Raw genomic sequence first — 22,678 nt, forward strand, 5'->3', positions numbered from 1 at the left:
TCCACCGTGAAGAAAAACAGTGTCCAAATATGGCATATTAAAATGCTGCAAAAATGCACCTGGCTTGTGTTTGAACAGCTATTTTGCAACAGGAAATGTTCACGTGCAACAGCTTTTGTCAGCGAGCATCCATTATACACGTATTTCTCATTAAGAAACTTCTCATAAGCACTAGTGATTCAATGAAAAGCATGCTCCAGATAAAATTACTAGCAGCATAAGCTAAAGATAAACCAAACTAGAGTAAGTGGCTCTCATTTCGTATGGCATTAGAATTTCTCTTTTACCACAGCGGCAACAGCTACTCAAAGTATTGCCAAGCTAGTGAACATACCTGCTCATGCACACTGAAATAGCTGCATTGATGCAAATTCAAATAATAAGATGTTAACATATACTCTGTCTCTGCAATAAATGCTTAAAGTGGCTGATTGCTTTCCGCTCTTTCACTCTATTTAAAACGTACCTGATATTTAGCAATAGTTTTCCCATGGGAAAATAAGGCTATAATTAAGCTAACCAAAGTATTTTAAATCAATTACACATTGCACAAAGACTGTACCTGACTTTATTTTACACAGGTCCCAAAACATGTAAGCACATACATAAACAGGCATACATAAAGTGAAATTCGTACAAGCTGTTGTCATTTAAAAGATAACGAAAAAGCGTGCTAAGTTTATATACATCAACATCCATATATATAATTGTATATATATAAAAGAACACATTACAGTATGCCTTAGTAGCAAATTTTCAACATTGTTATTGCACTACACATATTGCTCATATTATCATGCCAAATGCGCTCAAGCCTCCTTTGACAAAATGTGCGGCCCCGCACTGCTCTTTAAAAGCTACACGTTATAGGTCCAGGGAAGGACCTATAAAGGGTAATGAATACAAAAATGTCTGATGGGAGAATGTTGTGTACATGACTATGACTTCACGGCAGTCATGATCAACTGTAAGCTTGTCTCAGGTATGTCATCACACAACTCTGTGTAGTCAACCTGTCAAAATTCTGCATTTAAAGAAAAACAAGCTGAACGCATAAAAGCAAGCAGGGAGCACAAAATTCATTTGATGGCTTCCACCTTGGTGAAAAGCGAACTGCTTCACGTTGGGCTTCTGTGCTGCACAGATATTTTATTACCAAAAAATTTCGGTTGTCACACTGAAAAAAGACAGCCACACTCGCAATCGCACAAAGAAGCTCATTCTTTGTGCATTAAAAGCCGCAGCCAGGTATACCGGCTTGGGGCCAGCAAAATTGCCTTCACAGCATATAATAAAAATTGTGTGTGGTAAAAGAACTGCAATAACGATAGCTAGCATGGTGCACCACCTCGTGACCACTTGGTAATGTCATGGGCATCTTGCCAATGGGCTGATTATCTAGCCAGCACACACCGTCATGTGTTGTGTGTACCATGGGTGTTACAAAGGCTTTTGTTCTATTCAAGGTGCTGCAGGGTCATCAAGCTATCTGACCATATGTTGTCTTCCAACAAGTGCAGCTTCAGTGCTTTATGGTTATTTTTTTAATGGGAAAGCAATTTTGCATGCTCGTGTGTTCAGGAAAATGAACAAATTTTATCAGCGTTTTTTCTTTCCCAGTGAGCAACTTTAGTGTTCCCCTCTTATGGCCCTGAAGGCTGGTTGTGTGCACACTTAGTAATTATTTTACTATTATGCGCATGATTCAGTACACTAAATTTTTGCACATCAATGATGCTTCCTGATTGAAATCAGTAGCTGTCGACGGGCATCCAGCTTTCATATAGTTTCAAGATAGGCACTTAACAAAATCTTTTGCATCAATGTTCAGGAGCTGCCTGAAGGCCACAAAGTAGCTGGTTTGCAGTGAATGAAAAGGGCCATAAATGGAGCAAAATGCAGTAACACAAAGCTATTCGCTTTAACTGAGGATGGAGACAACCAAAGTAACTTCCTGCTCTGTACTTAAGAAAGTCTTGCCCAGTGTCACGTTCGTATGCAGCAGTTTCTGAGTGCTCGCATCAACTTGTCTTCACGTGTGGTGGATGCGGATCTTCCACCGGTTCCCTGAAACAGCAAATCCAGAATATATTAAAGTGCGCTCAAAACTTTAAAACAATAAAAATGCAAATATGCGAGAGAAAAGAAAGCAACTGTAAAATATACTAATACATGCTCAAAGTCGCCATTAATTCTTCATTTATTAGCTCTCATATCAGTACAAATTCAATGTTCACACAATACTTAACATAGTGAGAACTTTGAATAAACATTACTATCAACACTTCATTGCTATATTATATGTCCTTATATGCTCTAAACCTATTGCCAACATGCATATATGTGTTCATGTCTCATGCATAGATTCTGAATGACCAAGTCCCCTCTGACAAGGATCACCTCACATCTCATAAATCAAAGCAAGTAACACTAAAAGAAATGGGTCGATGTTGGCCTAAAGCCAATATACCAAATGATATTAGCGTCCTCAAAGTAGGGTATCGCTCAACAAAACTTTAAGAAAAAAGGTTACATTAGTGCCTGGCTTAAAGGTACAAACTTCAATTAAAGGGTAGCATACATACATGTCTTCACTTACATGGAGCCCAAAAATAATGAATTATGCCAGTTACTTCTAATTATATTGAAATTTCATACTTACTATACTATTTTGCTCATCTAGCCTGACAATACTGAAAGCAAGGTGACCACAGCAAGAACATAAAGGCTGGTAAAATCAAATGCGCAGAACTCTTTTGACAGAATGATGTGCTGTGACAAGTATAGCTCAAAATATTTTACATATTTTAAGTTCTTGTAGTGGCAAAAAAATTGCAAAATCTTTCCAGACACGCCATTCTGACCATACACACCCTTAATGAATTGCAAGTTATGACAGCTAGTATTAAACTCCAGACAAAAAGGAAGAGGTGAGCACAGAAAACACCGAAATTGCAGACTAGAATAGCAAGGTTGCAGTCGCAAATCAGACACATGTTTAAAACGTATGAGAGCATTTCATACAACAAAACAATATGTAAAAATACGCAGTCCATCAGCATATTGAGTTCTGGAGATAACATTACATCAGCCTGATTGTCAATTACTTCCTTAAGACGTAAGTGTCGTTGAATTTTAACACTTAAGTTGAAATCGAATGTTTACATTTCTTCAGCAAAACATACACATTTGTGAATCATGAAGCTTGCAACAATCATTTGTATAGCTTTTGCACCAAACAAATACTGCATCATGAAAACAACTATAGATAATGAAAACACAACGCTCAAATGAATTATGCAAGAAGCCTAAAAATAATTTATTTGATATTATTCCTAAGAAATATAGTAGCTGTACACAGCAGACAGCTTATTCAGTTCCTCAATCTACAACAAAACGAATGCACATATATGCATAAGTGTAAATACATTAGCGATGCTCTAATGTTCCACATGATATACAAAATGAATGTTGATAAAGCCTTTTGTCCTTTAGTACAGATCAATATAAGGTATAAGAAGTGCAAGAGAGCAGTTGTACTGATATTTAAATAAGCGTGCTACATATTGGCCAAAAGTGCAGGTAACAAAAGGTAAGCCTGCCTCACGTCGCAAATCATTCATGCGCATTTCTCCCAGCAGCTTCCAGACTCCCGAAAGAAAAATGAAAACTCAAACCTACAAAAATACAATAGAAAAAAGGACAGAAGGTGTAACATAATGTCTTTTCAAACCCACACTGCAAGGTATCTATGCTATAATCGTATGTGTGCACAATAAAGAATGTATATAATGTCTCTTTATTCAGTTTATCGTTGCAGTGCACCATATCCTAAGAAAAAATATTTGCTGGACCAATTAGTTCATGCCCCGGTACGTAAAGATTCCTAATTTTATATATTTTCCTAATTTTATATCTCAACAAAAATTGTCATTACTCTTCCATGGCTGCATATTGACACCCCAAACTAGCACTATGAACAGATGCAATGTGGTTTTAGTTTTTGCCATAATAAACAGTTCACTGATGAGAGATGGAAAAAACATGGCACCTCAGAATGTAACACATACAACAACACAACCATACACCAACAAGACGTATGAAGTGGCATTGTTATTTGAGACCAAGGTTTAGTACAATTGTGTCCTTGTTTACAAAAATAAATGTTTTATAAAATTTATTGCACTGAAAGAAGTATAATGTGAGATTTTCTGACAGTCTGAAGTAGAATTTTTGCTTCACTCGTCAAATTCTCTACAAATGATAACAAAAATCTTAATTGTATATTTTACACCCATCGTAACTCCACAAAAAACACATGTGTTGTAACCTTGTAACCGACAGATGCAAGAGCGTTCAAGCAGACATAATTACATTACATGTGCGTACCAGAAGAACTATCAGTTTGCAAATAAAATGTTTGTAAAATTTGCGTTACAATATAACTACTGCACACAAAGTGTAAACTAATGTGTTGATGTTTCTTGCTTGCAACAATGAAAGAGATGCAGGATACACAACTGCAATGTTTGCTTTATGTGACAAGGTATCATGTGACATGATTATAGTGCAGTAAACATTACGATCCAATTGTTTTATCTTTTCAATTTTTTAGTTTTCGATTATATCTTCAGAACCAAAATAAAAATTTGCTCAGACAAGGACTAGAACCTAAGTCATTCTTAGAAAATGTAAAAAAGTTAATTTAGATATGATCACTGATTGCCTGACAAGAACAGTTCTCCTGTTCACTTGCACCTAATGATGAGGAGGCGAGCTAAGGCATACGACACCTAAACATTATAAGGTCATGAGGTTAAAATACCTTGTGAAGTTAAGGTCATTTAGATATAATACCTGAAGAAGTATATTAGCAAACAGTACACTATATATGGACATTATACTATTAAAAGCAGTATATTCATACTTGTGCATGGCTGGAACACTAAGTGAGCAAATCCATAAGGGGTGCTGCACAAGCTAGGCACGTATATTCCCGTGTAATATGTGAGAATTTAAATGCTGTATAATGAATGCTTATCTCCGAGACTTTTGCTGTTAATGTAAGTTTGTCTACCACACATTTGCCAAAATTTTCGGACTTTGTTATCAGACAAGCTACCTAGGCACTCGATTGAAGGTTGTTACACATATGGCAGATTCGGGTGATTGTTTCAGAGTGCTCTGGCTGAGCTACGAAGCAGAATAAAAGTAACTTTAAAACCATATTAGGAATATAACTGGGTATGGAAGTGGCAATCCTGCTTCTTTATCATCAATGAAGCACACCTATGCTAGCAGTAATGCTTAAGTGCTCTTTTACAAAATTTTTGTGGCAGTGCTAGAGTACTCTGACTCGACCACCCGAATATTCCAATAACTTCAGTAACGTAGCATTATGCACCAAGCTGTCTAGCCACATAAGCAAGGAGTATAACCCCATTATATTGATGGCCAATTTTTGTGTCGGAACACTGGCTGCCTAAGACGAGTCTGGATCTCTGTATTGAGGCACCGCACTCCTGTAGCAGTAGATAATTATTGCCCGACATCCAGTACATTCTTTATAAACAAATGCCAACACAATATATGTAGAGAATGCAATAAATTTTCAACTTACATGCCTGTGAAAAGAAAATTAAAATCCCAAGCTTTGTTAAACAAGCAGCGACATTAATTGCTGCAATATATTTCATGAAAGTTAAAAGTTACTATACCTGAACAGTAGTTGTACAGCAATATTATTTGAAAGCTACAAGCAGTACAAAAAACTGCAAATCATAGTTGTGACGGAAGGATGTATGTTGAAGGTGCACTGTACATGTTCATCCCACTGTGCTCTGGGATCACTACAGCATACATATTTGGTGCCTATTGCACAATTCAGGCTTTATGATCAGCTACAGTATGACATCTTCTCAGAAGTTCTTGATGAAAATGTTACACTGATATTTGATTCATAGATCACTACATCCCAAGGGCATACAAAAATTAAAGTAATGTTCACTCTGTCAGATTTGGTATACAGGTTTTCCCATTTGGGCTGAAGAAAATAGACAGTGCAATTACAGGAATTACTACAAGAAGAAAATGTACCACCAAATCTTGTATTGCAAAATTTAATGATTCAAATATGATGCTGCAGCAAAAACAGGCACTATCATCTGCCATGGCGGAAAAGCCTGGCATTGTGTTCCACATATGTGCTCTTCAGCATGTCAGTGTTTATAGTGTCAATAAAAAATTGAATCACAAATATACTTAGCTATCACACTTAATAGCTAAGTATATGAGAGAGAGCTGTGTGCTGCGCACATACATCAGCATAAACGCAAATAGCTGTGTTGCATGAGACATCTTGTTGTGATGCATATAATTAAAGGTGCACAGAAGGTTTATGAAAATTACTAAGTGTGTTCCACTTATCTGCTAGTATCAGCATGTGGCAGTGATGTAATCAAGAGAAAAGTATTTCTGTATCTTTCTTTAAATATCAATGATGCAAAAATGTCTAGTGGTTCACGGTTGATCCTAACAATAACCATATCGCCACCAAGGCCGCTGTTTGCAGATACATTTTCCACATTCTTGTGTACAAGCACAGTGGAACATACGCACTATGCTACACTGCTATGATGATTACGAGCTAACTTTATTTGGAGGTCTTGAGCAAATGCTCTCATCAGGATGCAGGTATCGTCATATGACAAGAGAATTTTTATTCATTATCTCATGGGCTACAGGAGGAGTAGTACACCAAATAAAATGTTGTTTGTGATAAAGTATGTGACAAGGAACAAAAACTAATTTTTCTGCGCAGTTTTAAGGAAATACAAAGTGTGAGTTAGCCCTTACAATGTGATGCACAGAAAACTGGTGCATGTTTTCTACCGCTGAAAGCAATTGAACTAGCCAGCTTTTTTCACCAACTGTAGGGCTCAACTTCTGTTTGAATGAACTCAGGAATTTCAAACCTATGGTTGATTCTCAGGATAATAAGAACTATGTTAATGCTATCATCAAGTCTGAATGCTAGAACTTAAAAATAAGTGCATTTGTAATGTTTACGGCATGTAACAGTTCTACTACTAAGCAGAGGCACAGGTTTTTCCCTTCTTTAACATGTCAACGTCAGTTTGTCAAATCGCAGTGAAGCATTTCATACATACATTTGCATGGTCGCCACAGAGCTATTGTTGCATATACTCTCTGTTTTCACATGGCAAGACTTGTGGCAAAGCAGGTTACAACCTGAAATTGTTCAAGAGGTTGTGGTATGAGAATAGGACACATAGTACTCTTTTCCTCTGCAGGGTAGACTATGCAAAAAGCAAATATGCCATATTTTCTTTTGAAATCACCATTAACACAGAGAAGGGCATAACGGCGGAAATACCTACCTCTGCAGACGTAACCTTGTTTTCCTAGCCTTCTTGTCAGTAGCCTTGAACAAACGTGACACTGAACTCCGCTGCAAGATTGAGAATATGAAGGCAATCTGATTTTGGCAACGAATGCAATATCTTAAATCTTTCCCATTTTCTTCAGGTAAATTTATTTTAGGCGTTTCAACTTTTGGGTGCGCATACCTAACTCCAGAATTTCTCATTGTCCTACTTTCAGAAACTAAGCAAGTATCAGTTCTTAAATTTTAATATACAAATATCGATACAAATGACAGCAGACATGAAATTTCTGGCCATCTTTGGTTAAAATACTACACATCAAAACACTGGATGTTAATCACATCATACGAATCTGATAAACATACAAATTTTATTAACAACAGATTCTTACAATACAGCATGGAGTAAATGCAGTAAACTTCCCCATAGGCTAAGAAAGCATGCTAAAAAATAACACTGACATCTCAAAGGCACACTTGCAGGCAAGTTCTAAGTTTTGTCAAAACTTGTGCAAAACCTTGCGACACATTTGCAATGGCTACCAATTGGCATCATCATTGTTATGATTATCACCTGCCGTATTAAGCACTTACATGCTTATTTCTATTTGTGGCACTTATTGTTTAGACATGAAGAATATGAGTGCATGAACTGCCTCATAAGAGATAATGCAAGTGGTTTGGAATGTAAATGTCTGCTAAAGGCTCTTACCCTGGGATATGCCTGGCCACAAATATGTGATCGTTGAAAATGTGCAGTTTGACACCTTTCCTCCGCCACTTACTGCGATGTGCCAAATGTGGTGGGATCAAGTAATGCCTGCAAGAGAAAATGTTGCTTAATTATTTGCAAATGTGATTGAAGGAGGGAACCTGATGATCAGTTCAGTTCACAATACAGTCAATGTGCTATGATCCTAGTTGATAAACTCGCAATTCCTGTGGAGTACAGTTACAGTCGAAGGACTCCCTCAAGCCATCCTTGAATGGCTTTTCCCTTCGCCTCCCATTACATGTATATATGATAAACCAATAAAGAATCAATCAAGGTATATTAACAGCAGTTGTCTACCAGGGCCTTAACAGTTAAGGTATTCAATTTATTTACTACCAACTTCTTTCTTCTGAAAAACTAGAAATGGGTCCCACTAAGTAACTGTTTTCTATTTCTTTAACCAAAAACCAATTTATAAAGCTTTATTGCCACTCAATGACCACATGAACAAGTTCTGGCACTGTACATTATTCACTTCTCAGTGTATTTTGGTGTGTAAGTGGTGTTTCTGGTTCGCTACTATGAAAAATAACACAGTCAACGGGGAATGTTGGCTGTCATTTAAAACATTAAAAACAGCCCAATAGACAACACAAAATTCCACTAGAAGGTGCAAGCACAAGTGATATATAAATCTGTACCCGTCCAGTTCTTTTTTGCGAAGCAATGATCCCCTAGCGAGCAAAGAAACAGCATGTGCTGATTAAGATCTGATTTACCTATACTCAAGTCACTCCTTTTTCAGTAACTTCCAGGGACAAAGCCTCCACTTCGAGCAATTTCAGTATAGAAAGACATCAAAAAGAGTGTCTTCCTAAGTGAGATCAATGCCATACCTGATGACGCCGTTCTCTTTTGCTTCGACGACAAGTAGTGACTTATCGCTCACGTAGGTCCGGCTAGAGGCAGCACTGATTCCGGACCCGTCGCTGATGCTGCTCCTTGTGCTACCATTGTTGCGAACGCCTGTTGAAATAATAAAATTTTGACCTATAATCTGTCTTAGAGCAAGTTTCACCAGTTTCTGAGGATTTAGATCTGAATACAACTTGATGTACACCATTATGAACACCATCCATTTGTTTATTGCATTTCATCATTACACTTTTGTGCTTTGTTTTTCTGAAAATAATTTCCTAACTTTGTGGACACCTTAGACGATTATGATGCGGACCTGTCACACTGATCACCTGCCGCAGTAGCTGGAGCGCTGATGGATGCTCGAGGTTGCGGGTTCGAACCCAGCCACATTTTGATAGAAGGCAAGGAGCAAAAATGCTCACATTTTTAGATTTATATGCACATTAAACCCCAGGTGGTCAAAACTATTCTAGAGCTCCCGACTACTGTGTGCCTCCTAATCAGATCGTGGTTATGGCCCGTAAAATACTGTAATTTATATTTTTTCTTATGCAGATTGACCTTGTGGCACCTAAGTAATGTAAAAGTCCATTTTGATTAGAAAACAAAACACACTTTTGCATGTATGCAAGAACATATTCAAGTCAAGTGCTTGCACTACGAAAGGCATATACGTCTAAGAAGAGGTTGTGTGAGCATGTTATTTTGACACGGTATTATTTCATATTAGTTCTGGACGTACAAATTCTTACCTTCACATCCAAAAAAATAACCTAGAAATATTACTAATTTTAGTTCTACTCTACACTACATTAGGACAACAGCCTTGATCTTTTTACTGTGGCATTTAGAATACTGTGTCTGCACTCTGAACAGCTAGTTCCAGATAAGATGAGACAACTATAGTTGTAAAAGCTAGAGCTTAATAAACCACCATAGACTGAACTAAAAATTAGAATACGTTGTCTACAGTTTGCATGAAGAAAATAAAAGATCAATAATTAAAGTACCTTACCTGGAACATCCAGGTGAGTATTTCCTATAGAAAGAACACAAACAAGAAGAAATAGCAAGTTAGCGCAACATTATTGCAAAAGAGCAAATATAGCTTATTTCTGGTGTTTCGCTCATGGAGGGGACAGAGCATTGGTTGTTGCAAGTAATTCATCAACATACACCAGTCGAGAACAAACAGCCAAGCAGAAAAACTATTGGAAACAGAAAAGATGACCATTTCATCACATAATCAGCATGACAACCTCTCCAATGGCTAAACGTACATAGAAAATACCAAATTAGTGAATTAAATCTTTGTTACCAGTTGCAAGCAATGCTATAGTAACTTTATGAGACCCAGCATTGTTTATTATTTACAGCACGCTTGCTCAATCTTGAATGAGCTGTGACACTAAGCGTTTGCATTTTATATTAGCCACGCGTCCATAAGTAGAAAGAACAGCAAAGTGTACCCAACACTGCTCTATTTTATATAAAGAAAATCTTTTCGTACTGAATGCAACAATGCATTATGGTTCTCGTGCTATCTTTGAGAGAATGTTAGAAAAATGATATTGAATTCGTGTAAACTTAATGAAAACATAATATGTAAATGTAATACATTATTGATTTGTACATTAAAATGTTCCAGTATGGATATCAGGCCCATAAAAGAGCACATGATCTTAGCAGTTGAGCGAAGAAATTGATTCCTTAGGATACGACAGGAATAATGGATGTTGCTGCCCATCAACAATGACCCTCTGCACTCAGTTGTTCCAAAGGAAGCAAACAGCATGGAAAATTTCAGCTTTCTTCGTGTGACCTTGGCAGGCAGTCGTATGCTGAGGGCACAAACATGCAAGGCCATGGTTGCTGCTGTCTATTCATCTCGTGTTTTGATCGTGCAGAAAGATATTGCTGGTCTATTTTTCTTATGCAGCCAATTGCACTGCTTGGAGTACTGCAACGGAAACTTCATTCCTTTATCGCATCAAGACGTTTCCATAGTTGCCGCATCTTATTGCGTTAGCGCACGAGGTCTTTCAGAGACAAAGCAGTACGGAAGGATGCCCAGGGGCGAGATAGTGCAAGCATCTCGCTTTCTGGACGTTTGCTTCACCTCTCAAGTCACTTACGACCGTCTACGAAAGTGCGGTGCCAGCGAATTACAGAGCTCAAGCGAGCGGTCGAAAAGGAAGATACTTGCGCAATCTTAGCCCAGCCCATCACAGCTTCTTAGAATATCAAAGCATTCTTTTGTTTATTGGCGAAACTTCAACTGGCAGGTAAATGTGGGTAAATAAATGACAGATTCATTATCTGCCATTTATTCAGTGCACTGGTTTGCAAGCATGTATTAGAATTATGAACACTTAATAAGTGCTAAACGATACACTGTGGACGAAATCAGTACCGTTATGTGGCAAATCAGTGCTGTGAAAATCCGCAAGGTGAAGGAAGTTTCACGAATGAGAAAAATTATCATCCGCTGGACTGTACCACGATGCTACAAAGGAAACCCATCCAGGTTTCCAGGAGATAAAGTTTTCCAGTTGAAGAAACATTTGTCCTAATTGGAGATCAAACCCGAAACCAATGCTTCTTTGGGGTAGTTCCTCTACCCTTTGAGCTAACTAGGTAGTGAGTACATCGCAGGGTGAGGCCAAATTATTTGACAACTGAAAGCACAATGACACTAAATATGGCCAATTCAGTTTTGCGGAAATCCATAAAGTGGAGGCAATTTCATAGACGAAAAAAATTGCCACCCACCTGACAGGAGCATATGAAGCTACGAAGGAATACCACTATACATTGCACAAGAGCACTGATAAATCTGACATTACACTAAATAAAGGTTGAAGTCAACATTTTTATTTCAGTTCAGTCAGTGACCACACCACTTGTATGAACAGGTCACTCAAAAACAATGAAAATAAGGTCAAGCTAAAAGTAGAGCCTGTAGTGAAGTTAAGAGGAATTTGCTGTAGGATTAGTTAATTTAGTGTTATTAAAGAGCTGAGTGCAATAATAGAAAAACCATGCACAAGGAAAATGAACACAATAGTGACATTTAGTCAGCTGGGGTCCTCAATGGTTCCTGAATAGCGCTGGACATCTTCAATTTCCTGCAAGCACTTTCCCATTGCCAGCAAGACAAAAACCTGTGGCTCAGGGCTTGCCAACATAATTCTATAGCCATAATGCCTGTATCGAAACACAAGCTGCTGGCTGCTAGAAAACCTGTAGGAGCTGTTGCATGATACTTCTGTGGGTGACATTGCCTCACACCATGTTCTGTGTGTCACATCGTGCAAGCCATCTAGCAAATCAAAAACAAAACATACAGAGAAACAAGAATGCAAGGAGGTTATTTCAAGAATACTTTGATGATGTTTGATTCTGATAAACGCTCGATTGCAAACCGCAGTGCCTTGTGGAGACTACCCTAGTAGCACAGTATGTTACTGCAACGTTGCAACAACATTGCCAATGTTGTATTATGTTGCGCTAACATTCTTCAACATTAGATAATGTTGCTGCAATGTTACCAAGCAACATGCTGATAACGTTGCTCTAAAGTGGTCTTTTTCACATTGCAGCAATATTGTCAAATGATGAATAAATGTTGAACCACCTACGATGACATTGCTATAACATTCATGCTATAGGCTATAATTGTCTGCCCTCTCGGGCTATTTCTGAAGCCCAAATAGAAAAGCCGGTACCAGCTAGATCACTTCTCCTCACCATTACTACATTAATTTTTTTTATTTTTTGCTTCGAGCGCAAGCTTGCATGTGGTGTGCATACAGCTGGCGAGCAGTGCAAGTGTACTTAACTATGTCACACTGATGTAAAAATATATACCTGTATCGAAAATATTTCTAAACAGCTGAAATATCTGTTTTTTTATTAAGCAGGCGGTCTAAATAAAAACTGCCGAAAAAATTGAGTTCTGGTTTCACTGACGCTCCGCAGTCTAATGGCCATGGAGATCATCACAAATCCAAATCGCGGTACAGCCGAGAGCCCATTTCCTTCTTCCATGCCTTCTTCCATGCGACAGCCAGCCCTGCGACGCGCGCTCATCTAAAAACGTGCCACTCAGCGGCAGTCGTGTCAAAGTCCGCGTTTTTTGTTGTTCTAGCATAGTTTTTTTTGCAGTCGCCGTGCCTGTGCTTTTTTTCTTGTAGCTTCTCTGCAATTCAACTGAAATGGCGCAGGCTTGCTCCGAGGATGACCTCAGTGGTAAGTGATTTCTACTCATTGTTGTGCTGTAACACGTGTTGGTTGGCACAAAGCCATGCCCTTCGTGATGGTTTTAAGTGCTACATTCGTTGCATCATGAAGAGAGTGAAGCGTTCACTAAGTGAAGTGTCCATTCGGCAACGACGCCGAAGAATAGCAGAGGCTGTTCACGGCGAACTAGAAAATTGTTTGGCCGTTGTTGATAATGGTCGTGACAGCAGATTGTGCGCATCAGGAGCAGAGCAGGATCAATACGCCTTTTTGTCGCATAATGTCGTTTTATCCTCTTTATCAGTGCCAGGCGAGGACGCAGATGAAAGCCGCAGTTCCAACTTGTCAGATTTTGGCACCTCTAGCGGCATCTCTGACATAGGAAGTGCAACGTCAGACTTGTCGCGGATTTCTGACGATGACGAGTTGGTGGAGTGTGAAGATAGGATGACACCTGAGTCTGGTGCCGCTACTCAGTGTCTAGAGTACGACTTGCGTGTATGGGCTATTAATAGTAAATTGCCTGCTTCACACCTGAATTCCCTGCTTAAAGTGCTCAAGCCATACCATCCAGAGTTACCCTCGGATGCTAGAACATTGCTAAAGACGCAGAGGCATACTGATCTGGCAGTGATGACCGGTGGTCGTTACCACTATTTTGGAATTTCTCGTTCTTTGGAAGAACATGTTGCACATGTTCCTGCAGATTGTCGGACATTGTCACTCATTGTGAACGTAGACGGCCTTCCGCTCTCCCGCAGCTCGAGAAAGCAATTCTGGCCGATTCTCGTGCTTGTAAAGGAAAGTTCACACTCCTCTCCATTTGTTGCTGCTCTCTATGAGGGTGACAGCAAGCCTGGAGATGTGACCTTGTACTTAAGTGATTTTGTCTCCGAAATAAGGAAGCTGCTTGAGGAGGGCCTTATGTACAATGGCAAGGTCTATGCTGTGAAAATCCATGCATTTGTGTGTGATGCCCCAGCAAGGGCTTACATCAAATGCATTAAGGGCCATACAGCCTATTTTGGATGTGAAAGGTGCACTCAAAAGGGTGCATACTCTGCACTTGACAGGAAAATCATTTTTGATTCCCATGACAGTCCCTTGCGCACTGATGAAGATTTCAGGAGCTTTGCCCAAGAACATCACCACCATAGCGAGTCTCCGCTGCAGTGTTTTGGTGTTGGGATGGTCACACAGTTCCCACTAGACTATATGCACCTGGTTTGTTTGGGAGTAATGAAGAAACTACTCATTTGTTATTGGGCTTCTAAAAAGCCATCAGCTTCAAAAATGTCATCACAGTCAAAGCTTCATGTATCCACGATGCTTGCTAGTTTTAACTTGTATGTTCCAAGTGACATGAAGCGCAGGCCACGATCACTGCAATTTTTGGAGCAGTGGAAAGCGGTTGAGTTTAGGAACTTTCTACTGTACTATGGACCACTTGTCCTCCAAGGAAATTTGGAAAGAAAGTTTTACGACCATTTTATGAAGCTTAGTGCTGCTATTGCTGTCCTTGCATGCCCAGATTACGCAGTGCACAACGTGGACTTGGCGGAGCACCTTCTTCAAGAGTTTGTAGCTGAGGCTGGCTCCCTATATGGAAAGGGGATCTATGTCTATAACGTGCACTCATTGTTGCATCTAGCTGACGATGCCAGAAGATTTGGCCCTCTTGATGACTTTTCAGCCTTCGTTTTTGAAAACTTCCTTTATAAACTTAAGACCCTAGTAAGGACGAAGGCTCGAGCTCTTCAGCAGGTTATCAAGCGCCTCAGTGAGAAACGCTTTCTTAGTAATGTTTCCACAGGTTCTCTCAATTCATACCCAAGACTGTCAGGAGAGCACTCTAATGGACCTGTGCCACCAGGGTTTCAAGGCAGACAGTACTCTTTGCTAGAGTTTGAAGGAACTGTGCTAAAGCTTGGCAGGCTGGATAATTGTGTCCAGCTTAAAGAAGGTCACATTGTATTAGTAACTAATATGTTGCAATCGGTGTCGGGGGCCAGCATCTGTGGGCACTATTTCACAACTTTGGCTGACTTGTATTCGCAACCATTGCCGTCTTCAGAGCTCCTGGTTTTTGCTGCTAAAGACCTTTCACAAGATCTTTCTGTGTGGCCTGTTGATGAAATTAGAAATAAATGCATGTGCTTGCCAAGCGGAGGAGATAATTATGCAGTATTTCCTCTATTGCACACATGCCATGGTTTGGTCCACTGAAATGAATGGACTAAATGAGACAAGTATAGCCTGTGCTGGTATACTTGCTAATTTAAACTGTTCATTTCATTGGACCTGCTCTTCTCAAGGTCATGAGATTGAATCCTTGCCACAGTGGCTACATTTTGATGGAGTGAAAATGTGTGTGATGTCAGTGCATGTTATAAAGAACACTGAGTGGTCAAAAATTAATTGGCAGCCTTCCGCTTTTGTGTTCTAAAAAATCCATGTGCAGCTTCGAAATGTGAAACCTCTCATTCCACCATATCATTACCTGCAGTACAAGTGTAGCAGTTGCATTGCTGAATAATAGGAAAGGCAATATTTTCGGGGATCACTGGTTGATTTCGTAAAATATAAAACTTGCCTATCAGGGTAGATAAGGCACATGAATTGATTCACAATGACGTGAGTTTAAAGGCGGGCGAGAGGCATATAGTGGAGGGCTGCTGATAAATTTTAACCACCAGTGGTTCTTTAATCTGCACTGACATCACTCGCCACATACATGTTTTTCACATTTCACCTTCATCAAACTGCACCCACCGTGGCTAGGATTCCATCGCATTAATTCAGTTTTCTTTGTTTTATAATTTCAGGGGGGAAGACATACAGCATCGTTCTTTTTGAAGATGAAGATGAAGTTTCCGTCGTGCCCACTTCGTGGATTTCAGAAAACACAGTTAGGTGGCCACCATTTAAGAGCACCGCAAAGATAACTACTGCCATCAAAGAGCAACAACCACCATCAAGCGACTGGACTAGCTACAGATGTCGAGTGTTGTGGACATGTGGTAAGCTTCTTGCCCAAGTTTCTAAAAACATGTTCAAGTTGGTAGCTTAAGTTCGTGTACTATCAGTAAGATCGGTAAATTTTTGGCAGTATTGTTAGCTAAACTTTGAGCTTGAAAGTTATCTTCGTTGAACCTTATAATTAAGGTATCTACAATTTGTTTACTCTTAGTACCAGAACTGGTTGCTTTTGTATTGAAACTAGTGAAGGTGGCAAATTTTGAGTAGATGAATATACTAAACATATTAATTTGGACATGTCATTTTTATATTATGCTGTTATTTCTTTCACCACTCAGTGTTCAACAGTTCTATAAATTTTTTTGTTTGTCTTTTTAAAACTAGTGCTTTGCATTTCATTTCTTTTTGGGCAATAAATATTACATTCATTCTTTTTAGGCAGCTATGAAAGTGCTAGACAAAAAGAGCAGCAAGCAGAATTCACATCAGATTTGGCCTCAGATGTTGAAACAATTCAGCAAAGGCGGAAGAGGCGGCCACCAGCGCGCCTGGAGTCTTCAGATGAAGAGAGCATCGACTTTCCTGTTCCTCTACGAGGACAGTGCTTTAATTCTTCGCAACAAACTGCGAAGTTTGTTTCACGACCACCACCGCCAAAAATTGTGAAATTGTCACGGTTCAAGCCCCAGTCACTTGCTTCACAGGATCCCCAGATACAAAAGGCCCCACCTAGCCGGGAAGTGGCTTTAGATGATGGCGATTCTTTTGCTGAAAAAAGGAAGCTTGACCAAAATGGTAGGGGCTGCTGTCAGCCTTTGGAATCATTTATTATGCTTGCGACATGAGTTGCAGGTCGCAAGAATTTGTCCAACTTTATGTACAGTCTGGTCAGGTGCTTTTTAATTCTGTAAAGGTTATAGAAGGGCTATAGTTGATTATTTCATAAGTGGAGCGTATAGATAGACGACAGCAAACCTTTATTTCTGGCCGCCATACAGGGAAGGTGCAGGTTGCATGATCATGCGAATGTTTCTACATTAGGCACTTTATAGACAGTGTTGCTCTAACATTGCCTTACTGAATGTGTTTAATTTTGGTGATGCATCTGTTGGTGTCATATGCAGGTGCCTGCCGCATTTGTGAGCTTTACCGTAGTAGGATACAATTTTAAAAAGAAGTTGGTAACACTGGGCCATGGTTCACATTCTCTATATTACTCTGCTGGCCAATCAGTACAGTAAATGAGAGCAGCTTTTAGTGTTTTAATTTATCAAGCAAGCATGAGCATCAAAATTCTTGGTCTTATCATTTCGTCTGGTGATTAGCTTCTTGTTTAGGTCACAAAAGCTTTAACAGTTGACTACATTTTTTTGCAGTGGAATTCGGTGTGGGGGTCCCAAATGTGGGCGGAGCTTCACTGCACTTAGGTTGCATCCAACCATGGTGTTACAATTTAGCATGGAAAAGTTGGTCTGTTCAGTTGTAGCAGCCACATGATCACATATTGGTCATTGCCATAAGTTAATCTTATTTAATTTTATTCATTTACTTAAATATTCTACAGCTCCATGTGGAGCTATAGCAAAAGTGGGAGTGGAATGTAAATAGTAAGTCTTCAAAGTGCAATAGGTCTTTAATTTATTTCAGTGCGTTTACAAGCAAATATGTTCACTGTTATTGTAGATCCCCTAAATTTAGTCAATACTTTTTGGGAAAACGCACTTATGTTAACAGTAGAATATTTGCATATGTTTAATTCACCATTTTTAAGTCTGACTGTTGAATAATTTGTTTTATATCTGCATTTCTTATACCTTTCATTGCAGCACGAGTACTCTGGCTGTGTTAAGGATCCTGTGAAGTTACGTGTGCATGTTTCTGCATGGTGTTCTTGTATTGGAAATGCAAAGTGTTATTCATGCAACTTAAGTTAGGCCCTTTGCAGATTATTGGTTAAAGAAAGAAATGGCAGGAATCCTTTATTTAACTGTTACTACTATTTCTTAGGTGGATTGCTTTGCTTGTAGAAAGAATGAAGACATACTTAGGTTACTGCTTACATAAGATTAAAACCATTACAGTGAAATGTTTTAGCTTGGTCAAGTTACTTTTCTCTTCTTTGTTTTAGCCATGCTTGGAAAGTTGCTCAAGGAGGTGAAGGGAATAAGAGCTCAGGTAGATGGCCTGGAAAAATCCATCCAAAGGATAGAGCAAGCCATCACAGAAAATAAACAACCGTGTGCACAACCTGTCAGCAGTGCCATTCTTGAACTGCTTCCCCTGGCAACTCATCAGAGGCTGGAAGAATTGGAGTGGCAGCTTCATGATGAAAAAAACAGGACAGACCTCGTAAGTTAAATTTTTGCTCTGCAAGTACACATGCATGAAATTTTATGTGGATGTCTTTTTTTTTTCTAGATGGCCCATTTATCGCGAATCGGTGGCACATCAGTGCAAGATTCTGTACGCAAAATTATGCGGAGATGCATGTGTGACACGTTGGCCCAGGACTTTTCTCTGACTGGGAGAAAAGGAAAAAGGCCATTTATTGGGCTATACCTGCTCCAAGTCCTCACAGGTGCTATATTTATATATCTCTCATGTGTAGCATGCATACGCACATTCGCATTTCAGCATGCCATGATTTTTAGCTGTCAGTTAACAATGCATAGGCTTGAAGCACTGAATGCATTTCCTGTGTAAGGAACATAAGCAGTATATTTTTTTATACTGATAGCATGGGCTTTTCCTGGCATGCCATCACCCTGCTGGTTTTCTGCTTTGCCTATTATAGCGAAGGGTGATGAGGCCGTTGTTCAGCACAAGCCATGAGGCTTTCTCTTATCTTACTTTAACCCTCTTCTCCAAGCCAACCAATGTAGCCTTGTCTTTGATGATTCATTCTCTTTTTTTTCATTTGTTTTTCAGAAACGCTGAAAAGCAATTTCGCACAGGCCACGGAGTCACAAATACATCTTTCGATTGCCGAATGGCTCCGTTATGCACCATCAAGACAGAAGAAACGGTAAGAGACAGTTCAGTACTTTAATGATTGGCAGTTATAGATCAGCAATTTAGAGGCGCCAACACTAAATATTTCCTAATAAATATGTGCATTTTATTGCATGCATTACTGGAGTTTAAATAACCTCTGGTTTTAAGTTGGGGGCAGACAAAATAGGAAGTGTTTTGTTAATTTGGAAGATATCTTAGTGCAAGTATATATGTTATTTTACTTTTCCTCATCCTTGATCCATATTTTTGAGCAGTGTCAGCAACCTGCACTTAATGTTGCACTTTTTGTTGTTAGAGGTTTTGCTATTGGAAGTGTGTCCACCAAGATGCTTATGATAGAAAATTTTTGGTTCTTTACATATTTATTTATTTTTTTGCAGGGATGCAGCTTCGCCTTTGATGTCATGAATCAGACCATCATCATGAGCAGCTGGAGGCCACCAGGGGACAAGGGGACAAGAAGTTTCTAGATGTGCTGAATTTTTGAGGCAAATGTTGACAGTACTTTAAATTTGTAGTTTTCCAGTGCAACGGCACATGGCCAAACAAGGGATGAAGGAGACTTGGAAGAAAACAGTGCAGCAACAGGGACAAGACAGAAGACTGTACAGGTGCTGACTAGCAACTGAAGGTTTATTGAAAAGGAAAACATAAAATATACTCCCTTTACAACCTAGAGCACGCATGGTCTACACCAACAACTCTGATAAGCTGTCAGCTTCAGTTTTGGTGGTCAGCTACAACAGTTCGCAGTGATGAACGAGGACGGATGGGGTCCGCAACACATGCAACACATGCTATTCTTGTTGTGTAAATAGTTTACTGAAGTGTTTGATATTTGTAACATGCAAGTTCAGAGGTGTGTGTGTTTTCATGCTATGATAATGCGCCTAGTAACTGTTCAAAACATTAGCTATGGTTTTTGTTCCTGAGTAGCCAAAATAGGCTGCATGTGTGCTGTTTTGTAGATTGTTGCAAGTTTCTTTGTAAAGTAATTAAATAATATAATCATATTTATAAAGTAATTAAATAATATAAATCATATTAGTGAAATGTAAGCTCACATGGCACATTTTTCAAGCTGTGCTAATGTGTTCATGTAATATTAAGTGTATTATATGTCTGCTTCCTTTTTCTAAGTTATATTTGTGAAACTAGCTGTATGCCAAGCTAAAGTGCAGTTATACAGCAGTCTGAAGCTTGATGCTAGTGTAGTTGATTCAGTTCTTGACAAATAAAATAGCGTTATCAGAAACAAATGATGGCTACTTGTGATGTGCACCCATATATATAAATCATTCTAATTGTCAGAATAACCACGTGCAGTGGTATCTTCAGGTTACGGCAGCTTGTAGCATCTAGATGATCAAGAGCACTAGTAGAGAGCTGATGAATATTACATAAAGAACTTGTTTAGAGGAAGCGGTCTGAAAAGTATGGAAAAACAATGTGTTGTGCTGTGCAGCCTTGTAAGTATTTGTATTCTATAGCACAGCACCGCATCACTGTGTAGCAAGGAGTAATGGTCAGTTGCTCATTCTTGCGACCTTAAACTGCCGTAACCGTTGTGGTATGAGGATACCATTGCAGACTGTTTAGCCTTTCACGAGATTATTTTATTGACCAGCAACCACTGATAGCTGAAATATTTCAGTGATTTAGAATGCGGTCTCAAAGTTTCTGAAATGTTATGACAGCATTGCGGCAATATTGCAGTGACATTGTAACGTTGCATGTGTGCAAATAAAAAGGTGTAGCAATGTTGCATTTATATTGTCTCCAGAAGTTGCTTTAACATTGACTGAAAGTTGATGTAACATTGGAGCAATATTGTCTCAACGTTGTCTTATGTATGTTGCGTTAACGTTGCAAAAAGAGGACACTAGCCACGTTAAGGCAATGTTAGAAGCTAACGTTGTGGCCACACTGAGGCAACAAAGCGTGCTACTAGGGTAGACACTCAGATGCCACAAACGCTGAGTGCTGGGTGAGGTTTATCATCATCAGCAGCAGCCTGGTTACGCCCACTGCAGCGCAAAGGCCTCTCCCATACTTATCCAACTACCCCGGTCATATACTAATTGTGGCCATGTTGTCCCCGCAAACTTCTTTATCTCATCCGCCCACCTAACTTTCTGCCGCCACCTGCTACGCTTCCTTACCCTTGGAATCCAGTCCGTAACCCTTAATGACCATCGGTTATCTTCCCTCCTCATTACATGTCCCGCCCAATCCCATTTCTTTTTCTTAATTTCAACTAAGATGTCATAAACTCGCGTTTGTTCCCTCACCCAATGTGCTCTTTTCTTATCCCTTAACGTTACAACCATCATTCTTTTTTTCATAGCTCGTTACGTCTGCCTCAATTTGAGTAGAACCCTTTTCGTAAGCCTCCAGGTTTCTGCCCCGTACGTGAGTACTGGTAAGGCACAGCTGTTATACACTTTTCTCTTAAGGGATAATGGCAACCTGCTGTTCATGATCTAAGAATGCCTGCCAAGCGCACCCCAGCCAATTCTTATTCTTCTGATTATTTCAGTCTCATGATCCGGATCCGCGGTCACTACGTGTCCTAAGTAGATGTATTCCCTTAACACTTCCAGTGCCTCGCTACCTATCGTAAACTGCTCTTCTCTTTCGAGACTGTTAAACATTACTTTAGTTTTCTGCAGATTAATTTTTAGACCCACCCTTCTGCTTTGCCTCTCCAGGTCAGTGATCATGCATTGCAATTGATCCCCTGAGTTACTAAGCAAGGCAATATCATCAGCGAATCGCAAGTTACTAAGCTATTTTCCATTAACTCTTATCCCCAATTCTTCCCAATCCAGGTCTCTGAATACCTCCTGTAAACACGCCGTGAATAGCATTTGAAAGATGTTATCTCCCTGCCTGACACCTTTCTTTATCTGGATTTTGTTGCTTTCTTTATGGATCACTACGTTGGCTCTGGAGCCGCTATAGATATCTTTCAGTATCTTTACATACGGCTCGTCTACACCCTGATTCCATAATGCCTCCATGACTCCTGAATCAAACGCTTTTTCGTAATCGATGAAGGCTACATGTAAGGGTTGGTTATATTCCGCACATTTCTCTATCTCCTGATTGATAGTGTGAATATGGTCCATTGTTGAGTAGCCTTTACGGAATCCTGCCTGGTCCTTTGGTTGACAGAAGATTAAGGCGTTCCTGATTCTATTTGCGATTACCTTAGTAAATACTTTGTAGGCAACGGACAGTAAGCTGATCAGTCTATAATTTTTCAAGTCTTTGGCGTCCCCTTTCTTATGGATTAGGATTATGTTAGCGTTCTTCCAAGTACGCTCGAGGTCATGAGGTATTGCGTACACAGGGTGGCCAGTTTTTCTAGAATAATCCGCCCACCATCCTTCCACAAA

At 39.5% G+C, this 22,678-nt stretch overlaps 2 protein-coding genes across 12 annotated transcripts in view; one reads left to right on the forward strand and one right to left on the reverse strand.

The window, feature by feature from the left end:
* Window positions 1-22,678, reverse strand: part of LOC135910098 (C2 domain-containing protein 2) — a 223,123-nt gene that overhangs the window by 28,632 nt on the left and 171,813 nt on the right. For 5 of the 9 annotated variants that reach the window (XM_065442122.2, XM_065442125.2, XM_065442124.2 and 2 more), the window contains 5 exons: window positions 10,057-10,080; window positions 9,017-9,146; window positions 8,118-8,225; window positions 7,401-7,471; window positions 7,166-7,251 (listed from right to left, as the gene is read on the reverse strand). The exons of 1 other annotated variant lie outside the window; for it this stretch is intronic. In XM_065442122.2, the coding sequence (XP_065298194.2) occupies window positions 7,166-7,251; window positions 7,401-7,471; window positions 8,118-8,225; window positions 9,017-9,146; window positions 10,057-10,080 (419 nt within the window). Of the gene's footprint in view, window positions 1-550; window positions 2,068-3,656; window positions 3,678-7,165; window positions 7,252-7,400; window positions 7,472-8,117; window positions 8,226-9,016; window positions 9,147-10,056; window positions 10,081-22,678 lie in introns of those variants that run through there. 3 more of the 9 variants (XM_065442126.2, XM_065442123.2, XM_065442127.2) reach the window with 3 other exon arrangements.
* On the forward strand, window positions 12,616-20,139 carry LOC139046625 (uncharacterized). Of its 3 annotated transcripts, XM_065426541.2 has the most exons (7): window positions 12,848-13,292; window positions 16,109-16,303; window positions 16,701-17,057; window positions 18,391-18,611; window positions 18,681-18,840; window positions 19,191-19,287; window positions 19,658-20,139. In XM_065426541.2, exons 1-7 carry the CDS (start codon window positions 13,259-13,261, stop codon window positions 19,683-19,685), a joined length of 1,092 nt encoding a protein of 363 aa, XP_065282613.1. In that variant the 5' UTR covers window positions 12,848-13,258; the 3' UTR covers window positions 19,686-20,139. The 3 variants fall into 3 exon arrangements, 2 of the variants coding, with proteins under 2 accessions (XP_065282613.1, XP_065282614.1); XR_011514143.1 differs by lacking the exon at window positions 18,681-18,840 and having other exon boundaries at window positions 12,616-13,292; XM_065426542.2 differs by lacking the exon at window positions 16,701-17,057 and having other exon boundaries at window positions 12,851-13,292.

Source organism: Dermacentor albipictus, chromosome 4 (genome assembly GCF_038994185.2).
Source record: "Dermacentor albipictus isolate Rhodes 1998 colony chromosome 4, USDA_Dalb.pri_finalv2, whole genome shotgun sequence".
Lineage (NCBI taxonomy): Eukaryota > Metazoa > Arthropoda > Arachnida > Ixodida > Ixodidae > Dermacentor > Dermacentor albipictus.

What these genes read in the sequence shown, in the direction of transcription:
- LOC139046625 (XM_065426541.2), top strand. Translation starts at nt 13,259, where the DNA reads ATGGCGCAGGCTTGCTCCGAGGATGACCTCAGTG. An exon ending in CTCCGAGGATGACCTCAGTG is followed by an intron (nt 13,293 to 16,108) that starts GTAAGTGATTTC and finishes TTATAATTTCAG; the next exon opens with GGGGGAAGACATACAGCATC. An exon ending in CCATCAAGACAGAAGAAACG is followed by an intron (nt 19,288 to 19,657) that starts GTAAGAGACAGT and finishes ATTTTTTTGCAG; the next exon opens with GGATGCAGCTTCGCCTTTGA.